At 40.6% G+C, this 27072-nt stretch overlaps 3 protein-coding genes and 2 long non-coding RNA genes across 7 annotated transcripts; 3 read left to right on the forward strand and 2 right to left on the reverse strand.

Annotated features, from left to right (window-relative positions):
- The first annotated feature begins 3246 nt into the window (after positions 1–3246).
- hoxa4a (homeobox A4a) lies at positions 3247–5693 on the forward strand. Its single transcript, XM_042011616.1, has 2 exons — positions 3247–3720; positions 4247–5693. Exons 1-2 carry the CDS (start codon positions 3303–3305, stop codon positions 4579–4581), a joined length of 753 nt encoding a protein of 250 aa, XP_041867550.1. The 5' UTR covers positions 3247–3302; the 3' UTR covers positions 4582–5693.
- Positions 5694–8192: 2499 nt separating this feature from the next.
- On the reverse strand, positions 8193–13091 carry LOC121656566. The gene is made up of 2 exons (XR_006013419.1): positions 12584–13091; positions 8193–8807 (listed from the first exon to the last, which is right to left on the reverse strand). It is a non-coding gene; the product is annotated as an uncharacterized LOC121656566 (long non-coding RNA).
- hoxa3a (homeobox A3a) lies at positions 9187–19789 on the forward strand. Of its 3 annotated transcripts, none has more exons than XM_042011613.1 (4): positions 9187–9498; positions 11754–11814; positions 15530–16109; positions 18507–19789. In XM_042011613.1, the coding sequence occupies exons 3-4, from the start codon at positions 15647–15649 to the stop codon at positions 19301–19303; spliced, it is 1260 nt and encodes a 419-aa protein (XP_041867547.1). In that variant the 5' UTR covers positions 9187–9498; positions 11754–11814; positions 15530–15646; the 3' UTR covers positions 19304–19789. The 3 variants fall into 3 exon arrangements, with proteins under 3 accessions (XP_041867547.1, XP_041867545.1, XP_041867546.1); XM_042011611.1 differs by lacking the exon at positions 9187–9498 and adding an exon at positions 10045–10354; XM_042011612.1 differs by lacking the exons at positions 9187–9498; positions 11754–11814 and adding an exon at positions 13217–13644.
- Positions 19602–22187, reverse strand: LOC121656567. Its single transcript, XR_006013420.1, has 2 exons — positions 21820–22187; positions 19602–20732 (listed from the first exon to the last, which is right to left on the reverse strand). It is a non-coding gene; the product is annotated as an uncharacterized LOC121656567 (long non-coding RNA).
- LOC121656561 (homeobox protein Hox-A2a) lies at positions 22137–25869 on the forward strand. Its single transcript, XM_042011614.1, has 2 exons — positions 22137–23954; positions 24534–25869. The coding sequence occupies exons 1-2, from the start codon at positions 23588–23590 to the stop codon at positions 25244–25246; spliced, it is 1080 nt and encodes a 359-aa protein (XP_041867548.1). The 5' UTR covers positions 22137–23587; the 3' UTR covers positions 25247–25869.
- Positions 25870–27072: the final 1203 nt, after the last annotated feature.

A 27072-nucleotide genomic window follows, 5' to 3' on the forward strand; every position in this document is an offset into this window, starting at 1 on the left:
CTTGCTTTTGTTTAAGCTTCTTCGAGGCTCCAGGGCGTCTAATCAAAGTTAACAGCTGCAGAGAAAAGTTAATGATCATTATTGGTAATTCTAAAAACCATTCCATTTCTCAGTGCCATTCTTCCTGTAATAACCAAGTGGTGAAAAGATAATTACACATGGCGCACCACGTAAAAAATGTTTTGTTCTCGATGTTAACCTGAATCAAAATGTTTCCATTATGGAATGAAATGTGTGTTTTGTTTTGCTTTTTTAAAAACTCGGATTATTAGTAGGTCTTGACTGCAGAAATTTTTTTTCACTCCACTGCCATTCAGAGCTACATAGACAAGGGACCTTGTGAGAACCATTAGCAATCTGTCACCATCGTCAAAGCACTTCTCTGATAATCTAAATTTACAGTAAACTGTCAGCATGATGGATATAGGTTAACTAGACCTTCACTTGACAGCATATGCGCTAAAAGCAAACTCTCTCCTTTGCTGGGTGGAAATCTCAACACAACCCCGCAGCCGTTTCTGTTTAAAATTAAAACCCGGAAATTGGGTTTAAATTTTGTAGAAAATTACCGAGATAGTATAAGCTAGCATTGCATTGTTACTGTATGCAAGCATTTACTTACTGTGAAATTAGATAAGCGATGCTTTGCTATGTTTTGGCATGGCTTGCTTTAAATTTTCCCAGAACTGTTGCACTCAAATACACAGCAGCATCCGACAGGCCTGCAGTTAAAACATTACCCATACTGCTATCTAACAGGATTTCACTGCAGCCCTGGATTTCTCACCCTACCTGATAATAGCATTATGATTAAGTTATTTATAGCTGAATATAAGAACACATCAGCAACAAGTAAAATGACCCGTAAAACACGCAAGGATAATTCACAGTAAGTGGATAATAGCCGAGCTGACCTGGCCCTTATTTATACAAGACCTATATATAATGGAATGGCAGCAGAGTGTGAATTTAGATATCATGTGAAGTCGTCTTACCTACTGACATTATGTTGACGTATTGTCTCTCAGGTGGTCTCCCGGCCGCATGGATACAGTGAATATGTGGCGGGAAGTACATCAGCTGCCATTTACAATGAGTTAGGTGCAGAAAAACGAAAGGAAAAACCTGTACGATACACAGCAGCTCTACCTCAGAGCAATATTCTAACGTGAAAAGAATCAAGAGCAAAAACGAAGGCCTGGGTGTTCTTAGTCGTCCAAAATAAACTACTTTAGTGATAAAGATAAAACCCCGTGAAATATATTTCATCCCCCTTTCCACCAATACATATTTTATCTCTCTGCAGCAGTTCGACTCGTGAGCTTTCTTAGAGAGGTCTTTTACACTTAAAAAAATCTTTTGAAGACCCTCTTGGGGTGCTGACCTCCCCTAAGTAACCCCCACCCACCCATCTTCCCAGAGTTGAACAGAGCCTGCAAAAACTGAAGTCCAAGTCCGGGGTGAACCTCAGGTCACCACGTCTAACAGATATGAAAATGTCGCCTCTTTGGAAAAAAAGGGGGCACGCCTTGTTGTTTAACAAAGACTGTCAATGGGCAAGATTAATCAGAAACAAAATGGAAACGATGTCACTTTGGGGTCAGGCAGAAGTTATCTCTGTGTAGGGGAGCAAAAAGAATAGGGAGGGTGGCCAAAGGAAAAAAAAGGGGGGAAAAGGAGAGAAAAGGCACGAGAGAAAAGAAAGCTTTCAATATTTCTGTAAGTTTGGCTCCTTGTTTCTCCTTGCAGAGGTCCTATTGAAGTGGACAGTGTGGACCAGCTTTAAGAGAAGCTGCTGCATCCTCAGAGAACACGGATACAGTGAAGCACCTCGGGTGGAGAGGAAACTGGATCTGGACGTGATGGTCGATAGAAAGGAGCACGGTCAGAAATTTTCAGATTATATACAAATAAACAAACACTAACACAAAATGAGATTTAATTTTTGTTGTCAATCGAAAATTACGGCAGTGTATGAAATTATGTGTTTCTTTTTTGCAACTGTTTCCCTTACAACTATTATTATTATTATTATTATTATTACTATTATTATTATTATTATTATTGTTGTTGTTATTATAGTTATAGTTATAGTTGTTATTATTATTATTATTATTTATTACCTTTTAGCTATTGTTTTACTGTCACGAAACATTCACATTTTCATTGTTGAAACCTCTAAGCATATTTCTGATCCTGCTGTACATCACAGTAATACTAAAGCACAGAAGAGTTTGGTGCAATAAATGTTTTCAATTTGTTCCTAATATGTGTTTTATCTAATGTATTTTTACATTATGTAAAGGTAGAAACATCGTTTATGTGTAAGATATGAACTCATCTCTGCTACACAGACTCATTCAGGTTAACGTGGAGCTCTTTACTGTAATTCCTTTGTGAAAGATTGAAATGTGTATTTTGACGTGTGTCTCTAATGTAAGGTCTCCAAAAGTTTTTGCCTAATTATTTTGGTAAGCTTTTCAATAGAAACATGTTGATGCACGGAGTATATTTGTTCATCATACTGCACTACTGAAGTCGTTTTTTGAGAGAAAAACTTTGCTTTGTTTGAGGAAAACAATACAAATGATGTGTTATAATGTTAATAAGAATTGGATAAAAGGTGGAGTGCAGTTACATAAATCTCGATGAATACATGTTTTTCCCGCAAATTGTGTGTGTTCACCGGGAACATGTCAGGTTTTGAAGATGCACAAGGTTTACAGAGCCTTGCAAGTTTGAATGTCCGCGGAAAGGCGGCTCGTCAGTGAATTCTGCACAGCTGTAGATATTGTTTTCTTTTGTGATAATTTGAGTAGTCTAACAAACACCTTGATAATTTGGTTGTTATTTTATTGCTTTGTGAGGCTCTTTTCTAGGATGCAACAGATTTCCAACAGCCAACAATCATGTTTGTTAGGAACAGGGTTTTGTCTGTGAACAAGCTTTATTCTCTGAGGGCTCAGATTTCATACTTACTCTCTGTTTCAGATGACGAAGAAAGCCTCACCCACATAAGTTTGCTCCATGCAGTAAACAACTTAGTTGATTAGTATGGGTTTATATACCTTGATTTAATAAAGAAAACACCAACGTAAGCCAGTCCAAGCGGTCCTGGTGGTACCAGTGCCATGCTTTCCATTGGTTCCTGTTTACATGATGCCCACAGGACAGGCGGTGATTGGTGGCTCTTCACACGTGACCAGGCAACTTTGTACATTTGACAGGGAGTAGGAGGGTTTTGTGGAGATCAGAAAAACGACAGCGCGATAAAAATTAGTATTGTTGCACTTCACAAATTAATGACCATGAGTTCCTACTTGATAAACTCCAACTATATCGAGCCTTCCTTTCCTCCCTGCGACGAATATCAGCAGAGCGGATATATTCCCAACCCTGGTGATTACTACGAGCGACCAAAAGATACGGGCTTCCCCCATCACGACGAACCATCCTATCCGAGGTCAAACTACACAGAAACGGGCTATGATTATGGTAACGTTCCCACCACCGGACTCGACGATTTCGGCGATGGGCACCACGCACAACCGCAGCCAGTTCCACAGAGCCACGGTCCTCGTCTCACCGCGGCACCAGATGGTGGCGCAGGGGCAAATGCCAGCAAAGACTGCAGCCTCGCCAGTGAGGTGTATCCCGGCGTAGCGAAGGGCAAGGAACCGGTGGTCTATCCTTGGATGAAAAAGGTCCACGTTAGCACCGGTGAGTTATCGCTACGGTTAAATAGCAAAACCACTGAGAAACCACCACTGGAACACACACAGGTCTATTGAAGCAGCACTGGTAGCAGTCCTTACAACAGCAATTTACGACTATCGAGCAGCAGGGTCGGTAATTAAGGACCCTCGTAAATTTTATTGCCTGTGTTCGTCTGTCGGGGCCATGTGCCTTTGTTGCTTTTTAACCCAAACTACCTCCACAACTGGAGTGAAGCCAAACTGTAATATTCCGCCCTGCTGTTTTGTTAATCATTTCTAAGCTTGATTTGTCCCTGGATGCGGGTGCTTGTGTATTCGCATTTCTACATTAAGACTATCGTACACTAAAACAAGACACAGAGTAAAGCAAACAAAACGGCTGCAACATCCCACTAAAACCAGAAATTTATTTGTAATTTCATACCATGTAATGTGTCCAGTGGCGCAAATAAGGGATTGGAATAAACGCAATCAACCTGCATATAACACCTGCTTGCTTGCCTGTGTATGGCTTCTTTTTTCCCTCTCAGTCAATGCCAGTTACAATGGAGGAGTGCCCAAGAGGTCTCGCACTGCCTATACCCGCCAGCAGGCTCTGGAGCTGGAGAAAGAGTTCCACTTCAACCGCTACCTGACCCGGCGCAGGCGGGTGGAGATCGCGCACACCATGTGCCTTTCCGAGCGTCAGGTCAAGATCTGGTTTCAGAACCGGAGGATGAAGTGGAAAAAGGAGCACAAGCTTCCCAACACTAAGATTCGCTCCTCTAGCTCGGCCTCGTCTTCAGCCTCCGGGGCCCAACAACAACAGCAGCAGATCAAAACAGGCCAACAGCTTGTCCCCACGCCGTGCACTGTAGGTCTATAGTGCATGAACCCCAAACCCCGAAAAAAACCCAAACCAGACTGAGATGGCAAACAACACAAGTGGAATTTGATGGACCGATTTTCAGTATTTTACACATGGTGTTATCTCTGTCACCTTGCCTCTGCCATTGGGCCCCTGTCACGTCCTTTGTACCCTTTTCCTCTGCGGTTGTCCTCATCATAAGCTTGAAATTCACCTTTAATTGCCACGGTGGCAACTGAAGTGTTTATATATTTGTTTATTATGAATAAATCCAACGCACATTCAGACGTAGGACTTGGAGCAAAGTGTACCTATCATTGCAGTTAAAATTGAGTGAGGTGAAAGTAAGTTTGCGCTCATTTTTTCTATGTTTGTTTCAGTTTTTTATTACTATTGCTCATGGAAAGTTCTAATATACTTGAAAGATATTTAGCAAGACTTTAGATGCCTGTTAGAAAACCGGACGGGCTGTTTTAGAGGAATGGCATCAGTCAGGGCAGCAGTGTAGTTTATGTGTTTGAGTGGGTTGGTTTACTGTTGAATGTAGTCCAGGTGACTTCCACATCTAATGTAAATAGACAAATCCTACCTAATGAAGGCACAATAAGGGAAGTATTTCGTCAATTTGTTAGTGTTGTAAGGTTTAGTTTCATTTGTGCTAGTGCGTCCTCTGTTGTGCTGTGTTCTAAACTGTGAATATTCGTGTGTGTTGTCTCAGTAATGACCGTTGTAATGTATAGGCTAGTGTAGGTTAATCATGTCTTTGTGAAATAAATATGTGCTTCACTTACAAGGCTGACATGGTTTTTAAAATTTTCACCGTCTATATTGATGTCAACTGAGTGCAAAAGCATTTTTTAAGCCGTACTTATTTGCGTGTGTGTCTGCGAATTGGGTGCCTTTGCTTTAATGATAATAATTTCTAAAGATAATAGAAGCTGAAACCAACAATGTCACGTCAAAATGTGGAACAGTTACGCCGATCCACGGTGCAAAACGAAACCAATAGAAGTGCAAAAAACGTATTGATTACTAAAAATTCTGGAATAAAAATATGTTTATGTCCAGTGTTTAAAAAATAAAGAAATAATGTATTTATTTTTGCATTATATGAACCGTGTTAAAATTGTACGACTATATGTTAAAGGTTTAAAAAATGTGACATGTTTACGTCGTCTTTTACAATTGTTCACGTTGTGTTTGTGATAAAACATTTACTCGCATTTTGTAGACCAGAACGCATTTCTAAAGGCGTCCAAGTAGGCCAATTTAATGTTTCACTGTATTATTAAAAAAATATAAAGATTAAAAAACTTATAGATGTGTTTTAAATTCTCTTTAAAACCATATTTACGTGGAATACAGCATAGTTTGTAAATGTACAAAATTAAGGTATTTATATTGACGTTTCACTTTGTATTCAAGGCAGAAATACGCACGTATTCATAAAAACTGTTTCTTACGGATAAAATGTGAATTTTTTCTGCTACTCGGAATTAAGTCGACTCTGAGAAATTTATTAAATTTTTAAACAGAAGAGTATTTCCCATCATGCAAGTTGTTCATGTCCAATTGTCTTAAATCCGAATGTGTAACATGCGTAAATGTTTTGCGCATTTTAATGAATTAAGAGTGGAAATACAAGATATGCTCCAGAGTCAGACCAAACCGTTAAATATTGTTAAATATATCCAGCCACACATATTGTTTCTACTTTGCCATTAGAAGGAGATCTCTGCCAACCTTAGAGCACCAGAGTGTGAGTGTTGGTCACTACCTGCTACATCCAAACAATAGAGGGTTCAGCTAGGGGACACTGCCAGCAATGGCCAATCAGGCTCGGAGCACTTCTTCTGACCCCTGACCTTTCGACACACACAATGTTGCCCAGACCATACATCAGGACTGAGACCTCCGTCAGTTTTTTCTTCACATTTCAGATTTACCCAGAGACGGCGTGGAAACAATAACTGTGTTTAACTGGGCCATGAATTTTCCCAAAATTATTCTTAGAGGCAGCTCTTCTTCAGATCACCACAGAGGCACCACTGGCAGGCTTTTACGAGAGGGCAGGCATGGGCAGAAACATGCTGGGATTGTCATGTTGTGCAGTATAATTTTACGAATGTGTTGACGTTGATGATTTAGTTTAACGATTACGTCGGTATGTTTATAATGGATGGGTTTACAATGCACATAATCATAAATTAACTTGATTTAACATAAATTAAAGTAATTCACAGAGTGACAGAAACGTAGAGTTACGGTTTTAGAAGCAGCTTTGTGTAACTTTTCTTTCTAACCAAATATGTGTCAGTGTTAGAATAATAATTCCAAAATTAATTGACATTGCTGCAAAAATCCTCACCAGCAACGTATAGGAAGCAGGACAGAAGAGAGAGCTGAGGATGACTGGCACTGATTTTGCGCACACTCCAACAAGTCCAACTATAGTTCAATTACAGATTTCAAGTCATTTGATTCGCGAATAGAGGTCACTTTCAGACTACTGAAATTTTAATTCGCCCTCGCTCACGTGACTTGTTGAATAATGAATGCCCCGGGGGGTCAGAAATAGATCAGAAAATCTGACTTATTTTCATTTGAAGTGATGTTCTGCAGGGTGCGGGTCAGATCTTCTTTCTTCTGATAGAACTCTGGACACAGAGCGCCATGACTTGTAAGTAGACTTAGACATAAAGTAGAAGCTTTTTATTTAGGCTTTGTGGAGACACAATTTAAGGAAAAGGGGAAACAAAATTATCCAAGCTGACAGGAAATTAAAAAGTATTTAAATGTTTTCACAACGATACTACTACTACTACTACTACTACTACTACTACTACTACTACTAATAATAATAATAATAATAATAAAGGTAAAGACAGATGATAAATCATATAAATCTACGATACTATAGGACAAATTACAATAATTATTATTATTATTATTATTATTATTATTATTATTATTATTATTATTATTAGTGTGAAAATCTTTAAATATATATATTTATTTATATATATATTATTTACTGCCATTTCCTGTATGTTTATGGATTCGAGGTAAAATGTAAATTTAACATCTGATATTGGAACGTTCAATAAATATGGTTCATGACAGCTAGTCTGACTTTGCTTGAATTCTGATCATTAGTTATAAATTAGAGTTGAGATACGGACATGCATTCTGCACATTATGAACTTCATAAGACAAATTATTTATCCTTTTATTTACCTAAGTTAAAATAATATATCGTATTATTGCGTAGTACAAACCTAGAAACCTTCTTCAGAGGTAAGAAAATAAAGAAATGGCTTGCATATGTTAAGCATAAAGCATGAACACTAACCAGGAACAGGCATTGCAGCTTGTTTGTAGCTTCTTCTCTAAATGAATGCAACATTCAGATAAACTTAAAACATTAATTGAGACACTTTAATGTGAAAAATAAAACTAAAAGTGGAGTTTTTCAGTTTTAGTACGGATGTTAATACTGTTAAAATAACATTAACATGATTGGAATACGCGCTTTAGTTTGTATTTACCTCTGGAAATATGCAATAAGCAACTGCGGAACAGAAGCCACAACGAAACATTGTCAGGCATGACAAAGAGCCGGTTCAACATAAGATAAAAACTGCTTTATTATTTCCTTCAAGCAAACAAGTCTTTTGCTACTCCGTCACATTGTTGGTCTGAGGCTAATTAGAAATGGCTCCACTCAGCTGTAGGCGTTGAATTTCGCATTAGCCTTGATGTTGGCCGGGGTAAACCTTGCAGAAGCAGTTATCTTCGGCTGAGAGAATAGGTAACCCAAGCCTGGCTGTTAAGAGCTCGCAGTGTCAACATTGTGGGTAGATATGGACCACCGTCTGGCCAACATCCAGAGGTCTGTGCCTTTAACCTCATCTTGCTGACAGTGATAAGGATCCTTGATTTGTATAAATACATCTGAAACATTTGTGTTATTGAGATATAACACATCATCAATCAATACCTTAGTGCAATGGAAAATATGAAAATGATTGCATCAGAATGTAAGGGAAAAGTTTTTGCTACAATCTGTGGGCCTTTGATTTCCATTTTCTTCATATTTTGAAGCACAAACAATTTCCCACTCAAACTCTTCATGCCTTTGCGCGGGTCAGGGAAAAGTTCAGGAGCAGTGGCGAAAGGCAACGTAGGATTATTTCTTAGACCACGGAGATATAGAGCCTCACATCCTGCTGACAGCTTAACATCTGCAAAAGAAACAAAAGATTGGGTTAAAGACAGAAAAAAATCGACTTAAAAACAATAAACAGTTTTCATATTCAATTTAACCATCCAAAAACATTTATCTTTGTGACTTTTAGCATAATCAAAGCTCATGTTTTAGATTTAATAAAAGGCGAATAAATAGATTTTTTTACTCTGCTCTTGACTTAAAAAGTTTGCCACTCAAGTTGTAGTTTGAGAGGACAAAGGCTGATGTGGGAGTGCGATGGTGTCTCTGTCCGCCCTGAATGATTAATAGTGGTGGGATTTTTCCACGCCCGCTGCTCGGTGTTGACGGAAAACAAGCGCCAAACGGTGCCGAGAAGAGAGTAGCTCTTCCGGGACAAGACTTGTGGCAATACTTAGAGTGTCAGAAGCATATCTTCCATGGCGAACGTGGCACAGTCTAATTACTTCTTTTTCTTCCCAGTTATTATTTTTTATGTCGGATTTGGTACGTAAACGCTCACAAAACTTTGCACAAACCTGTAAGTTCTACCATCACTCAGTCGCTCTTAGGAAATGTCAGTGCATGTTGGTCTAATGGGTGCCGTGTTCTGATCAGCGGGGTCGAGCAGCCACTCTTTGGTTACCTCACCTCCACTTTCCGCCCTCAGTTGACTGACAGGCACCCCTCACTACCACCAGGACGCACAGCCTCCTTATATATGACAGGTAAATCTGTAACGTTTGGTTTTTATTTACCCCGCAGCATGCGCACTTTGCTGATGGAGGACCAGAGGCAGATTAAGTGGTACTAAAACAGAAGTGTTACTAGAAGGAGGGGGGCGATGTTGAGTTTTGTTTAATACACTCTTCAAGCAATAAAGAGAAAGGGAATGAGTTTTACAGGGGTAATGATTATGCCATCCATAAATGGTGTTTTATTAGGATAGCTTTCTCCATCTAGTGTGAATTGTTTCTCTGTTGTGCTAACATTGTCGTTTCTACCTTGCTGTGGGTTGCTCTTGAAACTGTAAGGATTAAGCTCTTTCAGCTGCTAACAGGCACCAAATATATGGCACTTTAAAACTGTCAGAACAGCCTTTCCCTGTGAATGGGCGACACGTGGAAAAGCTGCTTCTCAGTGAGAGGCTTGCTCCTCTGCCAGATACATTGCAGTGTCACATACCCCTCTTTTTTCTCCCTCCAAACTGATCCGTTTCTCCTCAGGGGCAATGACTGCCTCCATTAATGATTCACGGGCTCAAATAAAAGGGATTTAAGTTGACGTTGCGTCACGTGAGCAGGACGCATAATACTGCGCGATGTTATGGCACTGGGAAGAAAAACCGGAGCCCCGGTCTGGCCATATGATGCAGATTATATGCTGGTTACCCCCACTTTCCGAAAGGGGAGTCTTAGCTTTGTAGTTTGTTTATCGAGGGGAGAAAAAGAAAGTCGAAGCGAGGTGGACTGAAAGAGAGAGAAGCCCGTGTTTGTGGATGTATTCTGCTGTCACGGACGGATATGTTTTTCCACGCAGACACAGTCTGAGGCTGAGCTTTGGGAGGATGGATTTTATTTTGAGGTATTTCCGCCGATTGTTCATTACTGTCGTGAGTTATTGCTGCGCGAGGCAGAGGTCAGATAAAAAGGGGGGTTCCACTGCTTTTACTGGGCGAGAAATATCAAGAAGCTATTAATATTCACGAATATTTAGATTCTCCGAGCAAAACGCCATTAATTTAACCATATTCCATATTGGTAAAATTTTAAGCTCTTTCTCAGACCGTTAAAATTGAGACTTTGTCTTATTTCTCCTGCTGCAACCATTTATCCCATGATTAGGATTAACATTTTAGATATCCTAGTTTAGAGATGTGATTGAGGTCCAAAGCTAGTGAGTCAGCCCTGCTGCATCCACATCACCCTTTCTACACTAACAGGACAATAAATGCATACATAATTTAAAATACATTTTTAAATAAAACAACAAACATTCAACTTTTCTGCTTAAACAAAATCTTTAGCAACATAAACAACTATTTGTGTAAATAGGCCCGTGATAGCCATACCGTTTGTAAATAAACCAGGCGTTGGTTACCAAGAAACACCCAAACAGAGCACGCGAATCTGCTATTTCAACCTGTCCTATAAAACAAAACACGTCGTGTCTTTCTGTGGTTTTATGTGTGTCTGCACGTAAATGATACATCAAGACGAGCTACATAAAAAAGTAGGGAGGATAGCGACGGGATTGTGTCGCTCCGCCGGGAAAACGAGGATATAATGGAAGAAGGAGTGCCATCCAGGACCGTGCGGCCGCGCTGAGGTCACGGCGCTCCTGCTTGATTTATGGGCGCGGGGACTTGGGGAAGATGGTGAGCGAAAGCTAATGACTATTCGATCCGTTGTGGAGTAGATGCTCACCGACCAGCAAGGAAACAAAAACAAGATATTTGCACGGGCCAAATTTGATCTTATTAGTGATATTATGGTGATAGACAGTAATATTTAGTTAAGATACTGTTTGAAAAAGAATCTCTTTGTTGTCGTCTTTTTTACGTGTGTCATTTATTTAATTCTTGCGTCTCTTTTGTTTGTTTTAGATATTAAAAGAATAAAAATGTCTAGTTTTTTTACGCTGTAAAATATCCCGTCCTTATATAAAATAAAATAAAATGGAATTAAAGACTTGGAATCAACATTTGATTCTAAAGTTTTTGCTAAATATTAGTTTAGAATGCTTTTTGTTATTTTTTCCATAGTTCTTCAATTTACCTTATTTGCCAAATGCCTTTTTGAAGCATTAAAATGAGGGCCTAAACAACGGCGGCCAACAATAGTCCCATGAGTTGTGATGACATTCCATGCTTACATTATGGACTATATTAAATAAAACCAAATAAATGTAATTTACAATACACGTAAAAATGTTGGATTCATTTCCAAAAGATTAAAAATTTGTGTTCCACTCCTCGTTGCAGAAATCCGGCCCAGTAAATTCAGGCCATCCCACCGTCTCGGAAACATCTTGAGCTGCCTTCGGTAAGTCCATATATCTTTATTGATTTGTGTTATGAATTCTTAATGGTGATATCCTTATTCAATTTCTAATAAGTACCACACACGCCCACCAAAGCGCTCGCAGGGCTAGAGAATCAACCTATGGCTTGTACATTTCCGTGTAGCAGCAATATGACCAGCTCGAGAGCAATAATTCCTTCTCTTCCACTTGTCTTTGTGGTGTAATTTGTCACCATAAAAGTGACGAGGGGAATCGCGGGTCTTGGAACGGTGCCTTACTCATTTAAAAAAACTACTTTCTGTGAAAGCCAGCTGCTTGTAGTTTCTATGGTGTGTTCCTGTAAAGTTTTTAGAAGTGTTTCCTTTATTCTTCTTAATTTACTAGCATTTTACTTTTTCCTCCTACGTTATTTTGCGCATTATTACGCACGGCAGTAAACGAGTACAACCTCACTGACTTTTAACCCTCTCCTCAGGGCCAAATTAAAAAGAAAGACGAATCAGCATTTTAGCAAAGGACAAAGAAGTAAATAATTATACAAAGTGACAACGTTGCTTTGTTAAAAGAAAAAGCAAAGTTAGCTAAAAAAAATCCCACTGCCTGAATTTTTCTCCCACTCAGCTTCCCACGCCGTCCGTGCGTTCTACCTTTTCTAATTGTGTCATTGAATTTTGTCCCAGAGCCTGAAGCCAGCAGAGAAGCTCTAGCCGCTGGCCGTGTTTACAGCTGAGCGGGGCCATAAATCTATTTCTCTCAGTCTTTCTTTCCTGCTGCAAAAGACAGCATTACCATGCAGAGGGATTCCCCCCACGCTGCCGGCTCTCTTCTTCAGTGTTCCACGCTGTGTGTCCCTTGCCTTGCCTTTTGGTTATGAAAGTCTTGCTCATTTTTCACACCATCTTCTTGGTGGGGTTATCCTTTAATAGACATAAAAAGCTTTGATCTGCGGTTGCCTTTTGACTAAAATGCGCACGGTGTGTTCTTCGTAGCCATAAGGAGTATATCAGGCGTAGATAGCCAAAACGAACTGCGCGTCCTTGTGTTTAACCCAGATTTTTTTTCCTTGGTAAAAAATGTGGGTTAATGATTAAGCCTTGAATAGAAACCCTTTATGTCCCATGGAAATGGAAATGCAGCACGCTCAGCGCCTAATTATTCCTTTGTATTCGCCTTCTCTCTCCAACATATCAACTACTAGTTTCATAATTCTTGGACGCAGAGTAAATGATAAGAAAACGCTTTAAAACACTTTTGGGACTCACTATTTGTGACGATGAATTATTATTTTCTTTTACTACATGCACTACCTCCTTTGATTGGGGGAGGAGGAGAGGCAACCACTTGATTTGTACTGGCTTTCCAAGGCGCTACTTCATTTGCATAATTTTTCTTGTCTATGGTGACGCTCTGGTTCGGGGCAGTTCACTGGTGTCTGCATGGTACTGGTGAAGGATCTCATAGTCAAGCATTGCCTTGGCTGACGTTAATATTGCAATGAAGCCCTCTCCATTGCTCTATAGCATGACGATAAATTCAGTCCTAAGGCCAGATAACTCTTATCTCGCTGACCCGACAGCTCACGCCTGCTTTCGTAATCTCGATTTACCCATCCACGTCGAGTAGGAGAAAAGAGAAAAGGAAAAAGAAAAAAAGGGGGCTTCTCTCGGCTCTTCCCTTTTTTGTTGTGGCTGCTAATGCTTGGTGTATGGCAGGGCGCAGTCTGCTACTGCTCCTTCACCCAGTCAGCCCTGCCTGCCTTTAAACTTTTCTCTGGATTACTGCTTTGATCGATTTCGTCGCTGAATGAGAAAATATTGCTCGGTGCTCTGCATTCATCGAGAGAGGATAAGGTAAGCAGGCCAGAAATAGGCTCCCTCGATTGTAAATGGTGGAGTTTGTGTGTCGCGCGGTGATTTATCACCGTATGACTTAGATCTCGGTTCAGGAAGAGTTCACACACACAGTCAGGCAGCCAGATTTCTCTTGCAAGGAGCAGAGGGCTGCGCACACAGCTCAAGCCTGTCTTTTGTCTTTCTTGCTCTGCCATTTATGAATGTCGCATTGGTTCGCCAGGAGATACAAACTACAAAGCTTTCTGATATCTCTGCCCGGTCATCATGTGTGCAGACAGCAAAGACCTTCTTTCAGTCTGCGGTGTAACTCCATACAAGCTGAGGGCTCATTTTATTTTAGATTGATTCGCCGCTTGGTATGCACAGCTGTGACATCCCTGAGTTCACGGTTTCTTTTCTTCTTCTTTTTTTAATTTTTAAAAAAAATTTTTTTTTTGTTTGTTTTGAATAATTTCTGATTGTATGAAAACCTTCGGATATGCTCGCTTCTGCACTACAGTTTAGGCCAATTTATGAAATAAATTATTAATAATTTCATTGCATCCTATAACGATTTAATAACAATTATATTTTAGAGTTTGATTAACTTTAAGATACATAATAACTTGGGCATTTTGTTAAAAATATTTCACATAGGATTTAATATGAAAACCTACTTAGATTTTAGTTAAATTTTTATGGTGTATTTATAGACTTTAAAGAGCTTAGGGAGGCGGGCAGTGTTTAGATGTTAGATGAAGGTAAAGACAGAAGATAATAATTCATATACATCTACGATACTACAGGACAAATTATTATTATTATTATTATTATTATTATTATTATTATTAATATTATTATTATTGTTATTATTATTATATCTGTTATGTTAGACTGTAAAAAATTTCCCCAGACGATCTGTATTTGTGTGTCCATTATGGCTTATAGTATTTCAAATAGTCTTTCTACGTAGATTATGGACCTGTGGCAGCATGCTCTAGCCGCTCCCTCTTCCAGGGTTTCTGTCAGCCTGACTTGGCTGCTCACGGGTTACTCATTCTGAGCAGGCAGTCCCGGCCCGCTGACCCCCTATATATCACCACAACGGACAGCCTGCGCCCACAGCCCCACGGACAGTAGCCATTATTATGGGCCTGCGAGGAAAAGTTCACGCCATTGTCATGGGGATGCACGGATGCCCGCCCGGTTTTTCAGGTTTCCTCGGGGCCCTTTCATTTATCTTGCAACGTGCTAAGACAGAAAAAAAGAGAACGTGGGGTTTCTTTGTTTGTTATTTTTTTTTGTTTTGTTTTTTTTCCTGCTTTGCTCCAGGTAGACCAGAATGTTCTGTTTATTCTGTTTTTACGTGTTTTCTTGGGCCTAATAGAAAAAAGAAAAAGAAGAAGACGAAGAAAAAAGGGTTAAAAGTTTGTGGTCATACTGATTTTTTTCACCTGCTGCAAAGGAAATTAGATATGCTGTTGACAGCTTGGTTCGTAGAATAATATTGTAACAGAAATATTATTTTCCTGTGTGGTAGCCTGCTAACAAGACAAGTAATTTCCACAGCTCGCTTTTTATCTATTACATTTACCCGTAAAGTGGTCTATAAATATATTCCTATTTTGGCTCATTGATTTAAGGTGTTACAGTTCATTGTTAGGTTATAAATATGATATGGATGCTTTTTCAAAATGTTTTTTTTTTTCTGTTATTTGGCACAGATGTTAATACAAGGTTAGAGCATGCCTTTGTGCCCCGTGTAAGCCATAAGGTAAACGGTAATAGTCTACAGAATTGTCGGCCCTATCTTGCCTCCATAGTCTCCAGTGTCAAGTCTGCATTGAAAAGTAAGATGGATCGCCACCATTTCTCCTCCTCACAGTGCTTCTTGTAACCCTAGGTTCACCCAAGGAGGCCATTGGCGGAGAGGCGTCACGTGACCACAGGGTGCCAATGTTATTCTACAAGGGTGTCAAGACCCTGTCAGTTTCTGAAATAAATATTGGGAAACGGCGAGATGCAAAAGGCAACCTACTACGACAGCTCCGCAATTTACAGTGGCTACCCATATCAAAGCGCAAATGGCTTCAGTTATGATGCCAATCAGGTCCAATATCCCCGGGCCTCTCATGTGGAAAGTGAGTACCATCGACCTGCCTGTTCCCTGCAGTCTCCTGGCGGCTCCGTGGCTCTGCAGAAGCCGGGGGAGATGGCGGAGAGCTGCAACAGGACCACAGCCATTCAGGCGGCGCAGTCCAAGGTTCTACCCGAAAACAATCAACCGCAGGTGCCGATGTCAGGCCCACCCCCTCCCTCACAGTCCCCTGGTGCTATCAGCGAAAATGCAAGCAACGGGTCCAACCAGCCCAATTCCAAGAACGGCTCCCCGACCTCTTCTGCTCGCAACAAACAGATCTTCCCCTGGATGAAGGAATCCCGTCAGAACACCAAGCAGAAACCCACCAGTAGCTCCAGTTCAGGTACTAACTGCTGCTGACATTCACACAACTTGTTACATTCATGACGAGAGTGGATACAATACACAGGGGTGGGCGGGCGGGCAGGTAAGGGAATAGGAATAAGGGGGGCAAAGCACAACAGAACAATTCATCTTCACTGGGAAGTCCAAAATGTTCAGGTTTATATGCTAGTGGTACAGAGCTGTTAATATCACTCCATCACTATTAAGCCAGTGGTTTATGGTATCAAATGAAACTACATAAATTGTAATTTAGGCCGCTGGTTCTCAGAACTTATTCAGGAGCCAAGAACTACAATGAGATACTACCCAATTAGGAAGCTAGTCTGCTCATACAAGTGTTGCTTTTTTATTTCACATCCCGCAAAGATTTAGTCACATTGTACACTCAAAAAAAATACAACAAGACTTTACCATGCCACCCGTTTACCATATGAATTTATCATGTTGACCTAAAAACAGATGTTGGTTGCAATCATGTCCAGTCAATTAGACTATATTGTGTAATAAATGCAAATCCATTTGAATCATGTCCAGCAAACGTATTCATTTCTTACAAATTGAACACATGCCCACCTCATTTTTTTGAGTGCACTATTAGCCTTAAGAAAAAGAAAAAATGTCCATACTCATGCAATATAAGGCAGCAGACTGGAAGAATTTGGTGGTATGAGTCCTCCTTGTCCCCATGCCCTGCAGCTGACCTGCCCCTACTGTAAACATGCATCTCCCCTGATCACATAATGTTCCCAGAGAGACAGCAAACAAACACACACAACAGTTGTCTCAGTTTGTCCTGCTGTTTTGATTAGAGGAAAACTTGGTGGGTCAGTGTGTGTGTGTGGGGGGAGGGGGAACCAGGGAGGGCGTATTTACTTAGAGCTAGCCTAAAATGTAGAAGTGCGACAGTAAAAATGCTAATTCATGAGGTGTCATTTCAATAGATGATGGAGTGTTTATTCATTGATGATTTATTCTTTTGTTTGTTTTTAATGCAGAAAAGGAGTCATAGATCCAAGTTTAGTTATTTAAAAATAAAGATTTTTACATTGTGCTTCATTTTCTTTTCTTTTGATTTTAGATTTTGTTTGTTTGCATTAAGATGGTAATTTACTTTAGTGAATATTTGAGGTTTTAATTAGCTATCTAACAGCACATACAATAGTTGATGTCAGGCAAACCTTTACACTTCATTTACTCATAAGCCAGATACTGACGTTTGAAAGGATGGCTCCATGATGGTTTAAGTTAGGATATGTTACAGATGGAAAAAAAATCACATACCTTTCTTTTCTGTGTGTTTACTGTGTTGTAAATTAAGTAGATGAATCTCATTTTCAGTGAAACCTATGTTAATCAGTAATTATTGATAACGAACATTAATATAGTAACTTACTCTTGTATTATGCAAGGTTTAATGCAAGATCCCGCTTTAGCAGGCAGTTTTAGGTGTTGCATTCGGAAGTGTTTATTTACACTTAGACAATAAAAAACGGAGCTGTTAAATAGGCGTGAACCCTAGGTGTATAAGGGTTAGTTTTCAATGCCCATATTTTATGAATCACACCGACAAGCCTAAAAATGACCAAAAAAAAGTGTGTGTTTCTGTGGGGGGGGGGGGGGGGGGGGGGGGGGGGGGGGGTTTGTTGGTCACCCAAAATCACCTTATCACCTTGTTCACTCGTGATCACCCTACATTGCCCTACATGGATATTGCTTCTAGTCCACGTGATAACTTCTTTTTCATCTCTGCAATATCATTATGGGGTCAGGTTATGTCATGTTGGATTCCTTTTACTCCAGGTTTAGGAGACAGGTAGTGAAATTTATTAGGTGTTGGCCGCCTGCCACAACGGTAAGTAGACCAACCTTGCTATTCTGCAGCCAAGCTTCAGTCGTTTAAGCTTATCAGTAAGGGCAATGCGTGCTTTTTTTCATGCACCCCGAGGAATACATAATCCTGCATTATGCGAATGTTACTGTGCAAATATAGGGCAGGCTAAGGGTCAAAATGCTTAAGTAGCAATCTTAAGGTCACTTGGTTCCATATCACATACGAAATCTAGTATTCCTCAGTAACATTTCTTGTTTTGCAGTGGTGCATTGATTGTTAATTGGAGCCCTAATGATAACCCCTGTGTTGGGAGTAGATTTATCAAAATGTTGAAATGCTTGCAACTTGTTAGGAGGGAGGTGAAGCGAGAAAAGACGATTTTCAAAAGAATGTACTTTTATGGGCATATTTATCTAGTAAACATTTCTATCACCACCACAGCCCCCCTTTGATAGCAAAGATTCACTATCAGATTCTGTTCTCACTCTCACTCCTCTATACCGCTCTGCTCGTGTGTCTGTAATGGATTACTGACTGACATGCTCCTCTCCTTCCCCCTGACAGTGGAGAGTTGCCCCGGAGACAAGAGTCCTCCAGGGTCAGCAGCATCAAAGAGGGCCCGGACAGCTTATACCAGTGCCCAGCTTGTGGAGCTGGAGAAGGAGTTCCACTTTAACCGGTATCTCTGCAGACCCAGGAGGGTGGAGATGGCAAACTTGCTCAACCTCACAGAGAGACAGATCAAAATCTGGTTCCAGAACCGCAGGATGAAATACAAAAAGGATCAGAAAGGCGTTGGGATGATGCCTTCTCCTGGTGGTCAGTCCCCGCGGAGTCCCGTGGGCCCGGCTTCCGGTGGTGGCACCGGTGGGGGAGGCGGATACCTCAACTCTATGCATTCTCTTGTAAACAGTGTACCATATGAATCCCAGTCGCCAACGTCTTACAGTAAACCTCATCACAATGCATACGGTATGGCTACGTCATATCCTCCTCCTTTAAACAACGCCCTCAATAACTGCCCGCCCTCTCAGAAGAGATACCTCGGGACAGACTCGGGCACGCCCGAGTATGACGCGCATCCTCTCCAAGGCAATGGCAACTACGGAACTCACATGCAAGGTAGCCCCGTTTATGTCGGCGGAGGTTACATCGACTCAATGCCCAATTCTGGGGCTTCTGTTTTCGGTCTCACCCACCTCTCACACCCACCGTCTGCAAACATGGAGTACAATGGAGCAATCACGATGGGCAACAGTCAGCATCACGGAGTGTGTGATCCGACACCGACGTACACAGACCTAACACCGCACTACTCTCAGGGAAGAATCCAGGAAGCGCCCAAACTGACGCATCTGTAGCAGTGGCGCTGCCTGGATCACTCCGCCCATTGTCTCATCCACCTCCAGACATATTACTGCTTTGTTTCTGCGCCTCCTCACGGCTTCCACCTTCTCCTTTGCTCTTGTTTATGTTTTTCTATAGTTTGATGTGTGAAGTAGCGTAGGATAAATAATCACGACTTGCTTGAATTTTCCTCTGTTTGCTTATGTCATTGTCTCACAAAAACCTTTCTCTTTATATTTTAAGGAGGGGGGCACAGCATAGCCAATTAGGCCTATTTAATCTTTTTTTTCTTTTCTTTTTCTTTTTTTTAAAAATCTCAAACAGGGTATTATGAACATGTTATTCATTGTCAATGTGAAGGTGTCCGTCTTTTATTTATCCACAGCTGAAGAATTGTGTTATTGCATTTTGTTGCACTTGTAAGAAACCTCAAGAGCCACGAGTTGGGATTTCTGAGGGAAATATGTTTTCAAAAACAAGGGCCATAGGCTTACATGCAACCTCCCTTGCTTATGTTTTGTCATATTGGACTTTCTAATGTTATTTATTTTGTTCGGGGCAAAAGAAAAAAAAAGAACCCCTTAGTATTATTTGACGCCCCTCCATCTTTGTGTGGGGAGAAGGTTGGTGGAAAATAGGCATCTCGGTCCTGTTCAGTGCATACATGTAGTCTGAGGCTCCTAGACGGGTGCAGCAGCAAACTATGTCGTCATTATAGGCTATTTCCCCCCTTCTTCTTCTTCTTCTTGTTCTTCTTCTTCATCTTCTTCTTCTTCTTCAAGGAGGTTTATTATTTTCTCAGCGAATGTAAAATTAACCAGTCATGCAATAAGGGTGCAAGAAGGACACATATTAGCAGTTTCTTTATTGAAGAAAAGAGAACACACATCACTTTTTCTTTCAGTGTCAAACATTCCATGCTGCTCCGGTTCGAAGAATGAATAAAAGAACTGATATAAAATGAAATACATTCTTCAGTTTTAATTAATACTAAGCAACATTCTACAAAAAAAATAAAATAAAATAAATAAATAAATAATAATAAAAAAAAATCAATTACAAGCCATTTTCCTGAATGAAAAAATATGTCCAAACACCTATATTTTTGCTTTGGTAGATATTCAATGCTTAAAATTCTAGAAGGTAAAAAAAACTCTAATTGTAAAATTGAACAATTAACAGTATTATGGAAGTCCAATAAAGCATAAAAAAACAAGGAACAGATCCTCAATTTGGATTATATTTTCTCGGACAAAAAATAACAAAAAAAAAAAAACATTTAATATCTAGTGTTGGGTTTAAAAAAAACGTCTAGATTCGTTTTTCTTCTTTCCTCTGCTTGATTTAGCGTGAGGAAAACTCAAGGGTGGCCCTCTCCCCTCCTCTCATCTGCGTGGGTACATCCATAATAATAAAAATGTCACTTGGGCCCTTGTGGAGGATCTGCAAGGAGACAACAAGCTAAATGAGAAATCGTTTAAAAAATAATTCCCTGATATATTCAGTCAGTCAAATTCGGTCAGAGAGGATACAGTCTGAAGTAGAATCATGAAGGAGCTTATTTGTGTCATTTATTTTGTAGATTTGCACATGCCATCGCAAAGCCAGCTCAGTACGAAGAGAGTCGGTTATGTAGATGATGAGGGCTGCTGGAAAAGAAAAGATCGATGGAAAGCTTGAAAAAATAAATGTTGTTTTTTTTGTATTCCTTTTCTTTTTATCTTTTTAATTATTTTGTATTTCGTAAAATGAAAAAGATAAAAAAAAATCCTCAGGTTTTAAAATGTTCTTTTTCAGCTTTCTCTTCTCATGTAAATCTCCAAAATACAAAACAGTTGGAACTACTATTTTGGGGAAATACAGACATTATTTTTGAGAGAAACATTCAAAGCCTTGGTCGGATTTTCTGGATTTGGACCATTATTTAATCAAGCTACTTTTTATGTAGTTATTTATCCTCCCCCCCCAACCTAATTTTCAACCCAAAATGATTGATTTCAGTGGGCATGATCACTGGTGGCCCTGACATATGGTTAGCAGGGAAACCTAGAACAATTGAACCATGGTGTGTCACCGAAAAAAAGTGCAATGGACATTTCTGCATCTGACATACACAGAGACAAAAATACACGAATATGCATATAATACGCAACAAGACAACGATTTGACTTTAAAGCGCAGTATATCTCGCATTAACTGTATTTTAACTGAAACAGAAAACTTGTGCTTCCTTAATTTAATTTAAATCCGTGGGAAAGTGGTCCTAAATCAAACCTGCTGTAAAGATAAGTGTGTAGGACAGGCTGGAGTCCACTAAATGCCGCCACCCACTCCTTTCCTTGCACACAAAGCCTGTGCGTAATTCCAAAAAAGCCATTCGTCTCTTCCCCTAGCAACTCTGTCCTTCATGCAGTCAGGTCTGCTTACAAACACAGATTTCCAATAAAACGAAAAAACACACGTCTTCGTGTATATTCACAATTCAAAGATAAAAACTAGGTTCCCAATATTGTTTCACTCTCATGCTTACCGTTGGCGCATTACCGCCCTCCAGAAAGGAAATGGTCGCATCTTGTGTGGCTGGCTTCTTATTTGTCTTTTAAAAAATCCCTCCAGCGACAACTAGACTAAAACTACGAGCAGAAACTGGTTCTAATATGAGTGGCCAGTGTTTCTCAGAGCTTCCTGGCTGCATTTGATCCGGGGGAGAGTTAGAAGCCTTAAATGTGTTGTGAGGGCACCGAGCTGTCAGACCTTTTGGCGAGTAAGATTGATCGCGCGCAGGCTTCCAGGACTCTTTGTTTGGTATATAAGCAACAAACTGAGAGAGGCCTTCCACTTCTCTTCTTCCCTCTGTTACTCACTAAGCCATATTTTTTTTCAAAATGAAAATACAGCGTGTACTGCCTAACTAAAAACATCCTGAATGTGGCTTTCACAGATTATTCTGGAAGGGCAATGAAACCAAACACGGCGGGGCAAGAGCGATTCAATAACATTCCCATCTGCATAATAACGCTGCAAATGGATTCGTTGTAAATGGTCGATTGTAACTGTGTTGATGTTTGCTTCGATGCAATTTCAGGTGGGGATGATAATGGAAATACAGTGGGAAGCTTTTCCCAGCATTCCAGCTATAGTATCCTTCCAATAAATCTTGGTCAAGTCTCGTGGCATTGCAGTGTTTACATAAAAAGACTATTTAAACACATCAATACCCTTTAAAAGAATGCAGTTATCACGGCTGTTTTCAGTCATAAAAAAATCTGACCATGTGAATTTACAAAAATAAGAGCATTTGCCTTGAGCATTTTTAAGTTAGTGCACAAAACATGGGCGCGCCTGACCTCGTTATAAAATCGACCTTTTGTTGAATAAATGCCTTAATATACTGTTTCTACAGTCCGTATAGTATAAGAATCTACAGTGATTGTCTGTAACGAGTTTCTGCTCAACGATTGTAGATGTTTTGTTGCTTTTAAGGGGCAAAACGGTCTGAATGTGTCATATTTGTCAGTATTAACTTGGTACATTGGCTTTTGATTGCAACACATGGCAATGTTTGCAATGCATGTGTCACTGTAATGCACCTTTAAAGACTCACATACATCCTAATGTCCATTCTCGTTGCATAGACCGGATTGTTGGATTTGCTCCCACTGAGAATTGTCAATATCAGATTATACGTGTTTCTTTATATCTGCCTAAATATGAAGAGCTTCTGGTTTAAATGTTCGTGTGTGTGAGTGTGTGTGCGCGCGCGCGCGTGTGTGTGAATGTGTGGTGGGGGCGTTCTCACTGACATCCTCAAACAATACGAGAAAGAGGAGTGCACGAATCCGCGCACACCAGGCTGGGCTCCTTCCTTGTAATACTGAGCGTCAGCCATTCTTAAAAAACACATTTTGTAGCTTAGTAGAGTGGACTGGAGGGGCAAGAGGAGGATAAACTGAGCGGACAAAGATGTAAATAAAAACAGTTGTGCCCCAGCTGAGCGAGGCGATCTTCACCAGAGTTTTTGGATCAATCAGGCAGACAGGGGCTTCTTTTGATTAAACCCCAAATTGTCATTGGGCAGAGGTAATCATGTGACAGGCAATTCGGTCCAATTTCAACCTTGTCTCCATGAATTCAATAGTTTAATAGTGGCTTGGTCCCCATACGGCCGTAATGAGTGAAATAGAAAAAAAACAACACCTGGAGATTTTTTAAATGATTTTTTCTTTCTCGTCCTCGTTGAGCCGCAACATTTATAAAAAATACGCGTGCAAACTTTCCTCGGCTCTCAGGGAGCGGAGATGAATTACGAATTCGAGCGAGAGAGCGGTTTTATCAATAGTCAGCCGTCGCTTGCTGAGTGCCTGACATCTTTCCCCCCTGTCGCTGATTCATTTCAAAGTTCATCAATCAAGAGCTCGACGCTTTCACGCCCGACACTGATTCCTCCTCCCTTTGAGCAGACCATTCCTAGCCTGAATCCGGGCAGCCATCCGCGGCACGGCCGGCCCAGACACAGCCCCGATGGATGCAGCCCGCTGCCCACCGCCTCTTTACCCCCGGAATACCCGTGGATGCGGGAGAAGAAAGCCTCCAAGAGGAATCACCTGCCAACCTCCACTGCTACTACCACCATTTCCAACGGACCAGTGTGCTTTTCTCCAAAAGGTATGTGACTTTAAACATGGGAATAAATACTGCAAATTTACTATCTGTTGCTGTAATAGAACCCTGTGGGGCCTCACAAAACAACGTATGTGCTTCAGTAGTTCTGTCCTCAGGGATTTATGATTACTAAGTCGCTTTGTGAAACAAGAAAGACAAAAAGTTTGGATAAAGTTTGGTGATGTACAATGATTTATTCCCCTAGCCGAAGCAGAGTTTTGATGTGTGACAGTAATGAAGAGTGATGGAGTGCCTTTGCCGTGGAGGGCAGCTGGCGCATTCATTAGAATCTCACACCACGATGGACTTCACCGTTTTATAGAGCTTTCTCTTTGGTTTATGTTAATGTTAGCTACGTTTTATGTTTAAAATAATCCTGTCTGTTTTTTTATGCAGACATTATGTTTTAATAAAGGCTGTATAAGATTAGGTTAGTTGCTCCAGCGGCCATTTTGCTGTACCGTTTTGTGAGCCACTCTAGTGGGGTGTGATAGCCATGGCGTTAGATTTATGGGAAGCCGGGTTATGTAATTGTTGTGTCCTGTGTTTTAATCCCAAGCTACCGTGCTGCTTATTTTCCAGGCTCGCCTGAGATTGTGGAAAACGGTGGGGGAGGAGGGGGCTCCCGTCGGCTGAGAACAGCTTACACCAACACACAGCTGCTGGAGCTAGAGAAGGAGTTCCATTTTAACAAGTATCTGTGCCGGCCAAGGAGGGTGGAAATAGCGGCCTTGCTGGATCTGACCGAGAGACAGGTCAAAGTGTGGTTCCAGAACCGGCGTATGAAACACAAGCGGCAGACCCAGAGCAAGGAGAACCACAACGGGGATGGGAAAGGGCAGATCACCGAGGACGGCATCCACAGCGACGAGGAGGACGAGGGACCCTTGTGTGAGCAGAGCGGGGCCCTGTTGGAAAGAGATACCTGCTCCTTTCAGAACAACGCGCAGCAGCTCCACAATGGAGAGTCCACAAGCTTTGCTGCCGCGCCGCTGAGCAGCAATGACAAAAATCTGAAACATTTTCCCAACCCGTCACCCACTGTTCCGGGCTGCATGTCAACAATGGGCCCCGGATCGGCATCTGGCCCGGACAATGGTGACAGCCCCTCGGCCCTGGATGTTTCTTTACACGATTTTCAACCTTTCTCCTCGGATTCCTGCCTACAGCTCTCAGATGCAGCTTCGCCGAGTTTGTCAGAGTCTCTGGACAGCCCCGTGGACATCTCCGCGGACAGTTTCTATTTTTTCTCGGAGTCTCTAACCACAATCGACCTGCAGCATCTGAACTATTAACTAAAATCACTCACACTTTTTTAAATGTGATATCAGGCTACAACGGTATTAACTCTGATGTTATTTGTGTATTCGGCACATTTATTATGTTGATATTTGACTTGACGGTTAATACAAGGTAAGGAATAAATTAAATCACTGAAATAGCTGTACTGAAAGTGACTGAATTACCATTACAACCTGATATTTTGGAATGGAAATTATGAGTGTGTGAATGATTCCTCAGTATTAGGCCTATGGAACCTGCTCATTTTTATTTTTGTATAGCTTCCAATGTCTTGGATATTTTTGTTAGAATACAATTAACTTGAAAAAAACTTTAATCTGCTGTTTGAGTTTTCCTTTTTGCATTTGTGTTTTTTTCCTTTTCTTAAAATATGCATGTAAGAAATATATTAAATTAAAGAAGAAGAAATAGAGACGGAGGATATGCAAATTTCAATTAACAACAGGTTGGCTATGGCTATCAGTAGTCCAGTTTCAAATAAGCTATTGAATATTACTTTTAATATATAACTTAGTTTTAACATAACGCAGGTTATTTAGAAAGGTTTGCCTCATTAAAAAATAATTATAAATAATTAGCTTTCTTAATGTAAGTTTTTAATGGGTCAATTTATTCGTTTCAAAATAATCAAAATATGTACAAATGGTTTTAAAAAAATCTTTTATGATTGGAAACCTTTGTTTAAACCTGAATCATCCTTTCAATTTTTAAGATATGCTGGAAATGCGACAACTATTTTATCTGCGTTGAAGCACAGTAGCATGAATTATTTCTATTTTCACCTTCAGAATTAGTATTCTGTATTGAGAGCGAGAGAAAAAAAATAGCAAATATGCCAGCACGGATCTGATCATGGCAGGGTTCTTAACATTGTGTGCAAGTTGCAGTCAAATACCCAAGCCATGTTTGCCTTCAGGAGCTCATAAATCACTCCGTGGCATGAATGAGACGGACATTAAGGAGACCAATTGTGGCGTAATGTGCACAAATAAAACCCCACTTACGTTTTCATACGGGACTCCCCAATTCTTGAGCTAAAAGGGGCCGAGTCTCTGCATGCGTTCGGTAATAATTCATTTTTATAGCTTGTTTAAACACGGCTCTGGCTCGGCAGCAGTGGCAGTCTACTCACGTTGAGAGTCTACACTCACTCTCAGTGAGAGAAATCTAAACTCAAGCCAAACTACTTTTGTATTACAAGCAATTTGTCAGATTACTAATTAGTTTGCTTTGTGTATAGAGTATGGATAATCATCATTGCTTTATTAAAAATGTACAGAGATTTGCAACTTGTTAGAGAATCGGTAAAAGCCCTTAGTTCAATGGCATTATGAAAAAATCCTGCACTATTGTATTGCTCTTGATTATAGTTATGGGAATCCGTTATTAGCACGTGCACAGATTACTCAGTGGGTTAGTCCCACACTTCAACGCATGTGAAATTAGCAGAAACAACCACCAGTTGCAAAGTGAGCCTGCGTGGATCAATTCAAAAACTCATGAACACGTGTGAAATTCAGCTAGAAACTTTATCGAATAATCTGGAAGCCACACGCAGCTCATTGACTGGTTGAACACTGGTGGGGAAAGTTGTACGGTAGTTTGTGAGCCGTATGTGAGTGTGTACGTTGATCCAAAGGGGGTGGGGGTGGGTAAAAGCGTAGGCAGATCTTTGCACTCCTACGCAGATTGCTCTGACTAACCACGGGGCCAGTATAACCAAATCATTCCGAGACAGCGCGCCTTTTCTGAGCACATGCGCTCACACAAAGAGCTAAGAAAGCTCCGAGGCCTGCATGACGAAGTTTCTTTCCACAAG

This window comes from Melanotaenia boesemani, chromosome 17 (genome assembly GCF_017639745.1).
Source record: "Melanotaenia boesemani isolate fMelBoe1 chromosome 17, fMelBoe1.pri, whole genome shotgun sequence".
NCBI lineage: Eukaryota > Metazoa > Chordata > Actinopteri > Atheriniformes > Melanotaeniidae > Melanotaenia > Melanotaenia boesemani.

What these genes read in the sequence shown, in the direction of transcription:
- hoxa4a (XM_042011616.1), top strand. Translation starts at nt 3,303, where the DNA reads ATGACCATGAGTTCCTACTTGATAAACTCCAACTATATCGAGCCTTCC. An exon ending in AAAGGTCCACGTTAGCACCG is followed by an intron (nt 3,721 to 4,246) that starts GTGAGTTATCGC and finishes TTTCCCTCTCAG; the next exon opens with TCAATGCCAGTTACAATGGA.
- hoxa3a (XM_042011613.1), top strand. Translation starts at nt 15,647, where the DNA reads ATGCAAAAGGCAACCTACTACGACAGCTCCGCAATTTACAGTGGCTAC. An exon ending in CACCAGTAGCTCCAGTTCAG is followed by an intron (nt 16,110 to 18,506) that starts GTACTAACTGCT and finishes TCCCCCTGACAG; the next exon opens with TGGAGAGTTGCCCCGGAGAC.
- LOC121656561 (XM_042011614.1), top strand. Translation starts at nt 23,588, where the DNA reads ATGAATTACGAATTCGAGCGAGAGAGCGGTTTTATCAATAGTCAGCCG. An exon ending in AGTGTGCTTTTCTCCAAAAG is followed by an intron (nt 23,955 to 24,533) that starts GTATGTGACTTT and finishes CTTATTTTCCAG; the next exon opens with GCTCGCCTGAGATTGTGGAA.